Source organism: Penicillium antarcticum (genome assembly GCF_028974205.1).
Source record: "Penicillium antarcticum strain IBT 31339 chromosome Unknown utg000002l_segment0_segment0, whole genome shotgun sequence".
Taxonomy (NCBI): Eukaryota; Fungi; Ascomycota; class Eurotiomycetes; order Eurotiales; family Aspergillaceae; genus Penicillium; species Penicillium antarcticum.
In genome coordinates this window covers 386,369-399,376 of record NW_026695300.1, presented here as the reverse complement: position 1 = coordinate 399,376, position 13,008 = coordinate 386,369, and the positions used below count along the sequence as shown (strand labels likewise).

Sequence of the window (13,008 nt, the reverse complement as noted above, 5' to 3'; positions counted from 1 at the left end):
ACTCGCTCAACCTGTTTTCTCAACCCGATCTTCTTTTCACCTCGACTTGCTGATCACTATTGTGTTTCCTCGATCTCCTCCCCCATCTCTCAACCTCGGCCAAAACAACAAGTTCCCTCATGCGGCTGTGATAACGCGTAGGCCAGACATCGTATCTTGCCTTGAAAATCACCGATCACGGGTCAGTCATGTCGAACCGCTACTCGGTCTTCTCGACCCAGTCCGCCGGTCTTTCGGCCGGACCGCGGCCACAACATGGGTCACAGGTTTCGACAACAACCTTGCTGAATGCCTTGCATTCGTTCTATACCGCTGGTCAGCCATACCAGCTGGACTCAGCTACCAGTTTAGTCGTGAACACATGGGTGACCGCCGCTACCACATTGCCTGATGGGCGGAATGGTGCCACAGTCGACCGTGACTTGGCTATCCGGGCTTGGGAACATGCCCGACGACGAGCTGAAGATGGCTGCATCGTTCTAGGGTATGTCAAACACTTAATGATTCGAGAACTCAATGCTAATGTTGAACAGTGCTCTCCATCAATCCACTCCATCTCTACTGGAACCGTTCCTCACATCTATCCCGGTTGAAACGCCGGAGGTAGCGTTTGCAGCACTCGGTGCTCTGCGACCTTTCCTCACTGCAGTTACCTCATTTAATCCTTCGTATTCTCTCCACTCTGCTTTGGCTGCTACATATACCTTGACTCTGCCAGGATCGGTTGTTGGTCTCTCTCTTGCTCTGTCCACTTCCGGCATCAATGTACGCAAAGGTCTTTTGGAGATTCAGCCTGAGACCGGCTACCGTGCATTCGATGCTTTCTACTATCTCCTCACATCTGCATCCACCGCCGCAGAACGTGAATTCTTGGATTTGAAAGACCACTCTGCATACATCCTGCTTAACCGATCCAACACCTACACTCCTCCCTCCTACCTTCCCACCGCCGACGATGCTGCCGCTGCAGAGGATTTCCGAGCCTGTATGAAGGCCATTGGTATCAAAGGCGCTTCTCAGCGTGGTTTGCTCTGCGTACTCGCTGGTCTCTTGAAGCTCGGAAACGCTGTCGGCTTCGAGGTGGACCAAGAAGATCTGGAGGAGGTCTGCGAGGATGCCGGTGGTCTTCTCGGAATTGATCCTGAGATCCTCCTGCACAAATGCTCCACTGATGAGCGCGAGGTTCTCATTGCAGGAATCTATGAAGCTCTCGTCGATTGGGTTATCACCAAGGCCAACGAGGCTATCGCGGCCGATCTCCAGATTGCTTTGGATAATGACTCGGGCACTGGAGCACAATGGTCAAATGACGACACCGTAAGTCTTACTGTAGTTGATGTCCCCAGACCCGCTCTAGCCAAAGCCATCATGATGCAAGGCGTCTTCGACGATGCCCTTGGACTCAATGCTGAGATGAAGGATGATGGAATTCCGCTCCCACCCATTGGCGGCTCCGTCATCAGTGAGATGAACTCCGCGGTGGCGCAGGTGGAACCTGACCTCGGAATCACTACTGGTTCTGCTGGCCGAGAACGCGAACACGATCTTGATAAACGGCAGGGTGTTTTGGAAAAGATCGGAGTGGAACTTGAGGTCGATGCTTTCCTCCGACGCATCCTCTTCCCCGTCGATACCGAAGGTATCTCCGTGGGCAAGCGGGGCCGTTTCGACCTTGCTACCACCCTCAACAGCAGTCGCGTGTGGTACCATCTCTCCCTTCACCCCACTGATGACATGCCAGAACAGTTTGCATCGGCCACAGGTTCCACATGGTCCGCCGGTGCAGTGTCTCGTCAATTGCGTGACTGGCGTCTCCCAGAATGGGCCAACCGTCGCCTGAAACAACTCGATTTCACTGCAGACTTCGATGTAGAGGAGTTCGTTGGTCGGTATGCACGACTCGGTTGTGCCGAGGGCCAGGATGGTGTCGAGAACTGGATCATCGAGAGAGGCTGGAGCAATGGCGACGCCGTTGTGGGCGAACAGCGTGTCTGGATGCGGGAAGGTGCCTGGTGGGAGGCCGAGAGTATGCTGGATCTCAAGCCAGAGGAAGCTCCAATCAATCCCTTCATGTATGGCCCTGCCATGTATGAAACTGGATACACTCCCGAGGGTACTCCCATGGGTGAGTCAACCAACCTTCTTGCCATGCCACATGCCGGCACTTTGGCACCCAGTGTCATGGGCGGTGCCAAGTCCGTTGCTCCCAGTGCGCCATACACCCAGGCTGGTGCTACTGGTGGTGATTATGGTCTTGGTCGCAAGGGTGATGACAAGAAAGGAGATATCGCATACTACGACGAGTATGGCAACTATATTGGTGAATATGACCCTGAGTTTGGTGACCCGAAGCACATTGAGAAGAAAACAATCACTGCGGGCCGTCGACTCTGGGCCGGTTTCGTCTGGGCTATGACTTTCTGGATTCCTTCCTTTGTGCTTCGATACGTTGGTCGCATGAAGCGCCCTGATGTGCGTTTCGCTTGGCGGGAAAAATTGGTTCTGGTCGCTCTGATTTTGCTTTTTAACGGAATTGTCTGTTTCTATATCATCGCCTTTGGTGACCTTCTCTGTCCCAACAAGGACAAGGTGTGGAACGAGAAGGAGGTCGGCTGGCACACAACAAGCAATGATTTCTTCGTCAGTATCCACGGCCGTGTCTACGATATCAGCAAGTTCTATCGTCAACAGCATAGTGATATTACCGGAGAGGACACCAGTTCCTCAAATATGGAACAGTTCGCAGGCCTGAATCTAGACGCCTACTTCCCTCCTCCTCTCACCCGCTACTGTTCTTCATTTGTCGATGACGATTCTATTACTCTTTCTCACAACGATACAGACGCTATTACCTACCCTACGGCCGAGCACAAATCGGGCCCCACCCAACAGCCAATTACAACCACTGCACTGCACAAGATTACCTGGTATGAAGACGTGTTCTTGCCCAAGATCGGCGATTACTACAAGGGTCCTTTGGTTTGGACCCGGAAAACTGTTCAGAAGCAGGCCAACGATGACGCTCGCTATTGGGTGATTGTGAACCAAAAGATCTATGATCTGACGGACTATTTCTACACCCTCAAAACTATGAACAACCTCGACCAGTACAACTGGCTGCCGACATCTGTCACAAAACTCTTCAAGGAACACATGGGCGAGGATGTCACCGATAAATGGCAGGACACAACGGACTTCAAGAACGCTCAGACTTGTCTTGACTATGTGTTCTATCAAGGCAAGGTTGATTTCCGTGATACTCCACGCTGCACTGTGAACAACTGGATCTTGCTCGCCTTCACCATTCTCATTTGCGCTGTCATTGTCGTAAAGTTCCTGGCAGCCCTGCAGCTGGGATCCAAGCGTCGGCCTACTCCCCAGGATAAGTTTGTTATCTGCATGGTTCCTGCTTACACTGAGGGTGAGAACGATTTGCGCAAGGGTCTCGACTCTCTGACTGCTTTGCAGTATGACAACAAGAGAAAGCTGATCTTCGTCATTTGTGACGGTATGATTGTTGGTGGTGGAAACGACCGCCCCACGCCTAAGATCGTTCTAGATATCCTTGGAGTTGATCCCAAGATGGACCCACCTGCCCTGCCTTGCAAGTCCCTTGGTCAAGGTAGTGAACAGCTGAACTATGGCAAGGTCTACTCTGGTCTTTACGAATACGAGGGTAACGTCGTGCCTTATATTGTTGTGGTTAAGGTTGGCAAGGAGTCTGAACAGCGGAAGTCCAAGCCGGGTAACCGTGGAAAGCGTGATACCCAGGTTCTTCTCATGCAGTTCCTCAACCGTGTTCACCACCGCTCGCCTATGTCTCCTCTCGAACTGGAAATGTTCCACCAAATTAACAACGTTATCGGTGTGGACCCGGAGCTGTACGAGTACTGTCTCATGGTCGATGCAGACACTACTGTTAGGGAGGATTCTCTCAATCGCCTGGTTGCTGCTTGTGCGGCAGATGCTAAGATTGCCGGTATATGTGGTGAGACCAGTCTTCAAAACGAGGAGCGTAGTTGGTGGACCATGATTCAGGTTTACGAGTACTATATCTCGCATCACTTGGCCAAGGCATTCGAATCGCTCTTCGGCAGTGTTACTTGTCTTCCTGGATGGTAAGTCTCATTCTCTCCGTTGACCAACCTATACTAACAATTACAGTTTCACCATGTACCGTCTTCGTACTGCGGACAAAGGACGCCCTCTTATCATTTCGGATAAGGTCATTCATGACTACGCGGACAACGACGTCGATACTCTCCACAAGAAGAACCTTCTCTCTCTTGGTGAAGATCGATATCTGACAACTATCATGACCAAGCATTTCCCGACCATGTCTTACAAGTTCATTCCCGATGCCTACGCTAGTACAGCTGCTCCCGAAGCCTGGAGTGTGTTGCTGTCGCAGAGACGTCGCTGGATTAACTCTACAATTCACAACCTGGTCGAACTGGCATACCTGAACGATCTCTGCGGTTTCTGCTGCTTCAGTATGCGTTTCGTCGTTCTTGTCGATTTGCTAGGAACTATCATTCTTCCCGCCACTTGTGTCTACCTTGGCTACCTGATCTACCGCGTCGCCAGTGGCACAGGACCGTTCCCCATGATCTCAATTGTCATGTTGGCTGGTGTGTATGGTCTCCAGGCAATCATCTTCATTGTGAAGCGTCAGTGGCAGCACATCGGATGGATGATTATCTATCTGATTGCCTTCCCAATTTACAACTTCATCTTGCCCCTGTACTCCTTCTGGAAGCAAGACGATTTCACATGGGGTAACACCCGTGTCGTCATCGGCGAGAAGGGTGACAAGCGTGTTATTGCCGTGGAAGATGAGCCCTTCGACCCTCGCAGCATTCCCCTCCAACGCTGGGACGACTACGCCATGGCCAACAACCTCCCCGGCCGCCGCGGCGACCTCGGTGCCAGCCAAGAGAAAGTCTTCTACACCGGCCGGTACGACGACATGGCCATGGAGTTGGACGACATGCACTCACAATACTCATCCGTCAAGCCTGCCTCTACAATTCTGACCGGATTCCCCGGCCAGGGCCGTCACCAGCCATACATGCCTCCCCAGTCGCCAGCTCCCTTCGTCGGCGGTAACGTCCCAGGCAACCGCAACTCCCACATGTCCAATTTCTCTCGGTACACAGATATGCCACACATGAGCGCCCAAGTGGGCGGCCACTCCGCCTCAGCATCGAGGCACATGTCAATGGGCGGTCTCAGCGCTTACCAGGATAACCCCGCCAACGCCAGTCGCCACAGCGTCGGACTTGGCCAGAGCACAGATAACCTACTCGGTGGAATCTCCCGCTCTCGCAGTCCACTTGGCCAATTCTCCTCTCGCCCTGCCAGTACCGCCTTCGACTTCCGTGCTGGTAGTGGTCCCGACGAGGGTTCCATTGCCGAGGCTATTCGCGGTTGTCTGGCTGAAGTCGACCTGGACACCGTTACCAAAAAGCAGGTTCGCGTCCTTGTTGAACAGCGTCTGCAAACTTCCCTTACGGGTGATAAGCGTGCTTTCCTGGACAGACAGATTGATCAGGAATTGGCCAACATGTGATTTTGATTTCGATCTCTATCCATCTTGATCTTTGTAACTTGCAATCTGCATTCCATCTTCTCATCATGTCTGTCTCACTTTTGTATTTTCTGTTTTCCGCTCTCGGCATGTTCTGGAGTTTCTTATTCGGGTCTGGGGTTTCTGCGAAGCATTCAGCGTCATCGACTAATTTTACATTAATGAGATCTTTTTCTTAGCGGATTAAAATGTATTCAAATGGTCATTTTCAATTGATTTTTTTGGCTTGCAGTATTTTAGTGTATCATACTTGTCACTGTAACTTAGCTGGGGAACATACACCGTAGGAAAGATTTTCATGTTTAGTTGGTTTTCCCTGTGGTTTGGACGAGTATCTTCGGGTTTGATATATTTGAAAACCGGCAAAAGAGATGTGCAAAGGATAGAGAAAATGCAAATCAGGCTCCGGTGATACTATCCAGCAATCTCGTCAAGGGTTATTCCAATACTTCATGAGGACATTTTATACCAATCTACCTACGACCTTGCCACATAAATCAATAAGACATTCTCCTACCCAGTTACACTGTTTCAGAGTCTCAAACACCAGTGTCACATCCCACGCTCCCAACTCAAGTTACTTCCGGAGCACAACATGCTTATATTGATCCAACAATTTCCTCAAACCCTTCGAGTGGTGACTACTAACATGCCCATAATAATAATCCTTTGCAGCATCCATAATAGCCTTGACCTTCTCGGCGGGGACCTTATCTTTGCGGTCGTAGGTGTATAACCCGTTGACCTCCTGCTCGATATCACATCTAAACACAACCATATTAGCATTCACCCTTCCCATCCAAGTTCCAAGATATAGGATACAAAAAACTCACAACTGCGTCCAAACCAACCCACAGACATGCCCACCCTCGACAACACCCATAACCAACTTCTCAAACCGAACCAGGAAATCATCGGGGTCACTAGCAGTAGTATACCCCCAATCCCGCTCACCGGCCTCCTTCGAATCCTTCGGCGGGGTGATATTCACTCCTCCAAATTCAGAACAGATAACCGGTGCGCCAGGCGTATGTCTCGCGCCCTCGTCTAGAATGACGGAACCAGAATAGCCACTGTAGATTGGTGGTGCGAACATGTCGTGGCCAGCCTTTGGTCCTAGGATTCCGGTCATGGTTGTGCATGTGGTTGTTAGTTCTGGGCTGTCGCTGTAATCGTGGAAGGTGGTCAAGTCTGTTTTGATATGTTCCCAGCCACAGTTGTCGTTAATAGGTCGGCTTGGGTCAAGGTTTCTGGATTTGTTAGCTTCATTTTGATGCTGATATATATGAGGATGAATATGGGATAGATCGTACTTCGTCAGGTAATACAAAGCGCGAACATGATTTCGCTGCTCTATATTACTCTTCAACGCGGAAACAGCCCAGGATTCATTCACAGGCGTCCAGGTCACAATAGACGGATGATTGATATCACGCTTCACGGCTTCGCTCCACTCGCTCGTAAACCGCTCGGCATATTCTCCGCCGAATTCATACGCGTTCGCCATCTCGCCCCAAACTACAAACCCGAGTCGATCGGCCCAGTAGTAGAATCGGGGATCTTCGACTTTCTGATGCTTGCGACAGCCGTTAAAGCCGATTTTCTTGGCAAGCTCGATGTCTGTCTTTAGTGCATCGGATGATGGGGGCGTCATTCCTGTTTCGGGCCAGTAGCCTTGGTCCAGGAAGAGCATTTGGAAGTAGGGTTTGCCGTTTAGGCGGAATGTTCCGTCGCCTGTTTGCCAGGAGAGGCTTCGCATGCCTGTCGTTGTTGAAACTTCGTCGACTAGATTGCCTGTGGTGTTGTAAAGTCGCAGTATGATATCGTAGAGGATGGGATGTTCCGGAGCCCAAAGTGCCACACCATCATGCCAGGCACCGTCTACATTGAATGGTTCCTGTCTCTGCCACGCGTTCGCATTGTCCACCTTCATACTGAGATCCAAGTTGGCGATATTCTGATCCCGCGGTAGCTCGCTCTCAGTCTTGCCAACAAAAATTCCACCAAGGCTCGCCTCAACCTCAACCTTGGCGGCAGATTCAGAGCCAACCCGTCGTCCCAATACACCAACCTGAGCATGCAACACTCCACCATCAACATCATCAGACCGCAAAACAGTCCCACCAGACCCGCCCGCAATCCTCATAGCAGGAACACTCTCCAACCAAACAGAAAGCCAAATCCCACCAGAAGGAGTATAGAAGATACTCTCAGGAACAGGCTTCCAGAACTGCTTACCACGCGGCTGAGTCAAATCAAACGGCGAATCTCTAACTCTCAGCGTGAGACGCGCTTCACTCCTCCCCTCATCGAATGCATCGGAAACATCCACGTCGAAGGGGACATGTCCGCCCCGATGTCCACCGACGAATGATCCATCAATCCATACTTCGCATTCATAATCGACTGCGCCGAAGCGCACGATGAGTCTGTTTCCTTTTGCTTTGTCGTCTGCGTTGCGGATGTCCGTTATGCTGCGCTCGTACCACATTACCTCGTGCGCTTCGAGGAGGTTAATTCCAGAGGCTGAAGTTTGGAATGCGTAGGGGACGTTGATTTCGCGTTTGGCGCTGCTGTTGGCTATGCTTGTTTTATGCCATTTCTCCGTTTTGCCGCTGTCTGCGTCGTCGAATGTGAATGTCCAGGGGCCGTCGAGGCTGGACCAGTTTAGAGGGCTTCGTTGGAAGTCTGGGCGGGGATAGGTTGCCATTTTGACGATACTTGTTTGGTTTGATTATTGATGTTTATGAAGGGCTAAGTTTTGTTTGGATTGTTGTCTGAGGGAAGTTGCATTCTGGGGGACTGGGCGTTTTAATGTACTTCGACCCCACGTTAACGTCACTCGCGGGGTTTAAGGTCACGGACCGAGTGAGGCCATTGTCAATGTATGTCCAGTGTTTGTGCATATGATAGATTTGGATATAAATATTTTGTTTAGGTACAGTCTAGCCAGGAATGGCTAGTGAGGCTCAAACAAGCTATAGAGTGGGTATTAAGTGAAGGCAAAATGGAAACTCCATTGCACTTACCAGGATCTACCCTGCTCAAGGCGAAAAGGTGGAAGAACCTACCTAAATATGATCCAATACTTTCAGTAGAACCGCAATGAATTGATTACTCACAATTGACGAGGTACAGAAATTGTACCTTCAGTACGGGACCCACAGAGTGCAGCCCATGCTCGTAGCTCGAGCTAAGGCTACTCCATACACTCGTGTACTCTTGACTGCACTGCACAGATCTCATGGCAAAATCTCATTGATGAGGGATATCAAAAGAGTAAAACAAACTATCGGAACTCCCAAATCCCATCTTGATCCGAAGGTCAAGAAATTCAGACTATCCAATTCCTCCGACAAATGCGCACATAAAAAAGACAAATCTCAAGCGGGAATCATATAGTCCAGGAGGACATCAATAGCCGCTCGATCGCAGATCTTGGATATCTCGTTTTCTTTTCTGACGCCTTCATTGCTTGCGTTCCGTGGTATCAATCAATAAATCGGACAAAAAAAGACAAACCGAAAAAGTAAATTCAGAATCACGCTGGGAATAAGAAGCAGACAAAACAAACAGGAAACAAGAACAAGAACAAGAACAAGAACTCAGACCAAAAAAGGGTATACTGCTGCAAATGGATATTTTGGGTTTAACGCGGTGGCCCAATTGGGGCCGGGTATCCAGAAGTAGAATTCGAGGTGCTTGGACGACCAGAGTCGAATGAGGTGCGCAGGTCATGCTTGGGGGTCATGTCGCCGGGCGCAGTGCCGAAGGGGAACTTGGCGTCGAAGCGGGTGGGCCAGCCGTTGCTGTTGCTAGACTTGTGGCTGTGCGAGCTGCCGAGGACGGGCACGTCATCCTCGGCGAGGTTCACGCCGGAATCATTCCATGGGTTGCGGTAGCCGCTGTCGCGAGACTCCATGGAGACGAGGGATGCCTTGGAGGCATTACTGGAGGCGTGTTTGAAGAACGATCCGGGGGAGGCGGAGTGGTTCTTGCGGCCGATGAACGAGGAGAAGGACGAGATGCTTCCGGGCTTGCGGAGGCGCTCGAAGATCGAGCCTCGCTCGCTGGTCTCATCGGAGAAGTTGGGGCGGGTTGGCGAGTCAGTCGAGAGGGGCGCCGGGGCGTGCTGCAGGAGCTTTGAGTCGAAGAAGGGCAGGGACTCTTCGAACGAGTCGGATTTTGGGCGAGGGATCGCACCCTTGACGGTGTTAGCGTCGAGTCCGTGGCCCACCAGACGGGAGATCAAGAAGTCGATGGCATCCTTCAGGCCACCAGCGTTGTTGCGCGTATAGCCAAGGACGACACGATCCTCCGGGCCGGGGACGGGCGAAGAGCCTTCTTCCTCGGGAGTGGTAGGCAGATCAGCCCCAACGTCAACGTTGATATCGACCTCGTACTGTTCCTTGAGCTTGGTCCGGACGTCAGCGATGAAGTCGACGGACTTGAAGTAGTCACGGAGTTCCACTGAGCTTTGGAAGTGAAGCTCGTGGCTCTCTGGTACCATGCCAAGCAGAGCATCAACCGCTTGAGGGACCTGATACTCGGGGCCGGAGATAGTCACAACGTCACTGGCAAGCTCGGTGCTGGGAAACTCGATCTTGCAGTTCCATTTCTTCTCCAGCTCGTCGATCTCAGTCATGCGGGCCAACAGCTCACGGTGGTACAGACGGTTGATAACGACTCTCTCGGAGACGTATTCAGCATCAACCTTCTCGACCATGTCCATGATCTCCTGCTTGACAAGGTCCAAACTCTGGGCGTTGCGAGCAGGGGTCCGGCAAATAACGTTGTCGACCTTGATGTCGTCATCTTCTTTGCCCATACCACCGCGGTCCATGGCGTTGGAAAACTTCACGAAGACAGAGTACTTTTTCATGATGCGCTGGATATGCTGTCCACCAATTCCAATGATCCGCTTGTGGTACTGGTCCGGAACGTGGAAGGAAATGGAAGCAGGCATCTCTTGCTCCACCAGATCCAACCCATTCTTAGTCGACTCGTATTGGTTGCCGCAGACGTCGATATAGAAGTTGTACTCGTTGAACCCGTCGAAGATGATCTGGACGTTGCCTTTATACGAGTTAGCAGAACACTCCACATAAAGACATTGCTTATACTCACTCTGTCCCATGATCTTGTTGATTTTGCCGTTCTTTTTACCACTGACAAACTCCTTGTGCTCGTTGGCCAGCTCAATCTTCACACGCATCTGATATTGACTGCGCATCACGAAGGGAATCTGGTTGATGACTGTCATGGCAGCCTTGACTGCATCATCTGAACCGTTGATGGTAAAGGTCAGGTTGTCAAAGCTGACCTCCGCTTCGGAGTTTGTGCAGATATCGGATAGCATGGAGCGGATGTCGGCAGTCGAGGGAGCACGGAGACCACCTTGCGCGGGGTCCGGCATGATGATCCACCATGAGGCAGAGTAGAACTGACCAGCCTATACAATTATTAGCAATTTCGACAACAATTTCATGGCATCACTCACCAAGGCCATGATCTCTCTGACGGTCCGCTCTACGTGCAACACCTCGGTGCCTTGAATCCGAACAAGTCCACGCTGGCTGCCCAGCTGGGGGAACAAAACGTATGATCCGTTCATTTCCATCACCTTGCGAACCTTATCCAGACGGTCGAGCAGAATGTTGTCAATCTTGCTTGAGCTGACAACCACATCCTTAACAAAGATTTTCACTCCCATCACCAGCTCTCGCAGCTTCTGCTTTGCACGAGCAATCTGCTCGGGTGTCTCGCCAGTAATATAAACCTCGTCTTCGCTTCGACGATTCGCACCGGGGGGTATATAACCGAAGATTTGGGGGAAGGGAGGAGGGAAATAAATAGCGGTGCCGGTAGCAGCTTCAATAAGCTTAATATTCTTGCGAGTACGACCGCAGACCAAGGTGTGCATGGTCGAGTCCAGTTTGATGGCGTCGACATGGCGTTTGAGCTGTTCTCCGGTTAGCTTGTCGCCCTCGAGATTCTCACACAAAAGACGTACAATTTGATCGATCATAATCAGCACCCGGGTTTTGGCATGCTCCGAGCTCTCCAGATCACCGTAAATAGCAACTCGGAAGCGCTGGTCTAGCCCGTTATCTGACGCATATCCATAGGAAGAGACCACAGCACTGTCCGCATCGTGGAGCTTGGGTGTCAGCAGGAAAATGTCGGCTCCGGTGTAGGCAGCCAAGGTATCCATGTGCTCGAGGACACTAGCTCGGATGCCCTTGGGTGATCCATCCACAATAAGATGCATATCCACGTCGACGGTGGCACATCGCTGTTCCACGGCCAGTTAGCAAGGGCTGTCTGTGGAGCTGAAAATCTTGCTATAGCCGCAACCACAAAAAAATTCATCCACGTACCAGCATGATCGGAGTCTCGTTCAAGATTCTGGCACGCATCTTGCGCGCCATCTCTCCATCACCAGTGACACAAACGTTGGTTACCAAGCCGTTTGGCCGGCGTTGTAGCGCAGGTACAGCCTTGGCCTCGGAGGTCGTCAGTGTTGCTTCCACTCGGCCTCCCTTCTCCTCCGTGATCTTCCGGCATAGTCTCTGTAGACCTTCGACGTTATTCGTATGAACGGGGAGCTGGTGCACAGATGTGCCTTCGGGGGTGCCTTCGGGGAAGGTCCAGCGCTGGAGAGCGCCGGGACTAGCGTGAAGCACGTCCTCTACATCGGGACCGGCCAAGGTAGATGAAAAGGGGACGTTGAAGGACAGATTGACAGTAGGATCGATACTCGTCGGCGGCGTCATGGGCGGTGCCCCGTGTGGTCGGCGAAAGGCCATGTCGGTGTGAGGTCTGGACATCCCGAAAGTCGGCGTCATTCGTTCCCAACCATGACGGGCTTGGCCCGTAAAGTTGGAGATCTTGTGCATGACCAGGGTAAGATCTCTAACCCCTTGAGCAAGTCGAGGGGATAGAGAGGGTGGATGGAGGTTGGGGGGGGGGGGGGGGGAGAGGTGGGAAGAAGGCCGTTCTCGACAGGGATGGGAATGGCCAGTGTGGGCGTTTCGCGGGAATGGTGGAAACGAAGATCGGGCCAACCAACACCTTCTAGACCGAACACAAGTGGAATAGTATAGAAATTGGGAAAGGAAATCCAAATAGTAAATACAAATAAAACATAGAGAAATAGAAATAGAAATAGGGAGAGCTGAGAATTAAGTCTATAGTTTACGGGTCTACAATGACTTCTTTTTGGTAACTTATTTTATAAGGTCGAGTTAACAACTTCACTATACTACTAACTAGCTAGCTAATATACAAGGAATCATTCCATTTCAGCCCAATACCCCCAACGGTTGCCAGAGCAGAAGAATGGCACTCGCAAGGGTCTTCTTGGCAGCTCTAGCGAGGGTCACGTGATCAGCTGAATCTCTTGCGCGTCCTCCAGG

General features: G+C 51.3%; 3 protein-coding genes across 3 annotated transcripts; 1 reads left to right on the top strand and 2 right to left on the bottom strand.

The window, feature by feature from the left end:
* Positions 1–188: 188 nt before the first annotated feature.
* Positions 189–5,572, top strand: csmB (putative chitin synthase; the record flags this gene model as incomplete). The annotated part of the gene is made up of 3 exons (XM_058459209.1): positions 189–484; positions 534–4,118; positions 4,165–5,572. The coding sequence occupies 3 exons, from the start codon at positions 189–191 to the stop codon at positions 5,570–5,572; spliced, it is 5,289 nt and encodes a 1,762-aa protein (XP_058322741.1).
* Positions 5,573–6,167: 595 nt separating this feature from the next.
* On the bottom strand, positions 6,168–8,300 carry N7508_001142 (glycoside hydrolase family 2 protein; the record flags this gene model as incomplete). Its single annotated transcript, XM_058459208.1, has 3 exons — positions 6,168–6,354; positions 6,424–6,840; positions 6,904–8,300. 3 exons carry the CDS (start codon positions 8,298–8,300, stop codon positions 6,168–6,170), a joined length of 2,001 nt encoding a protein of 666 aa, XP_058322740.1.
* A 939-nt stretch (positions 8,301–9,239) lies between these two features.
* On the bottom strand, positions 9,240–12,489 carry N7508_001141 (KH domain protein; the record flags this gene model as incomplete). The annotated part of the gene is made up of 4 exons (XM_058459207.1): positions 9,240–11,042; positions 11,091–11,552; positions 11,604–11,885; positions 11,971–12,489. 4 exons carry the CDS (start codon positions 12,487–12,489, stop codon positions 9,240–9,242), a joined length of 3,066 nt encoding a protein of 1,021 aa, XP_058322739.1.
* Positions 12,490–13,008: the final 519 nt, after the last annotated feature.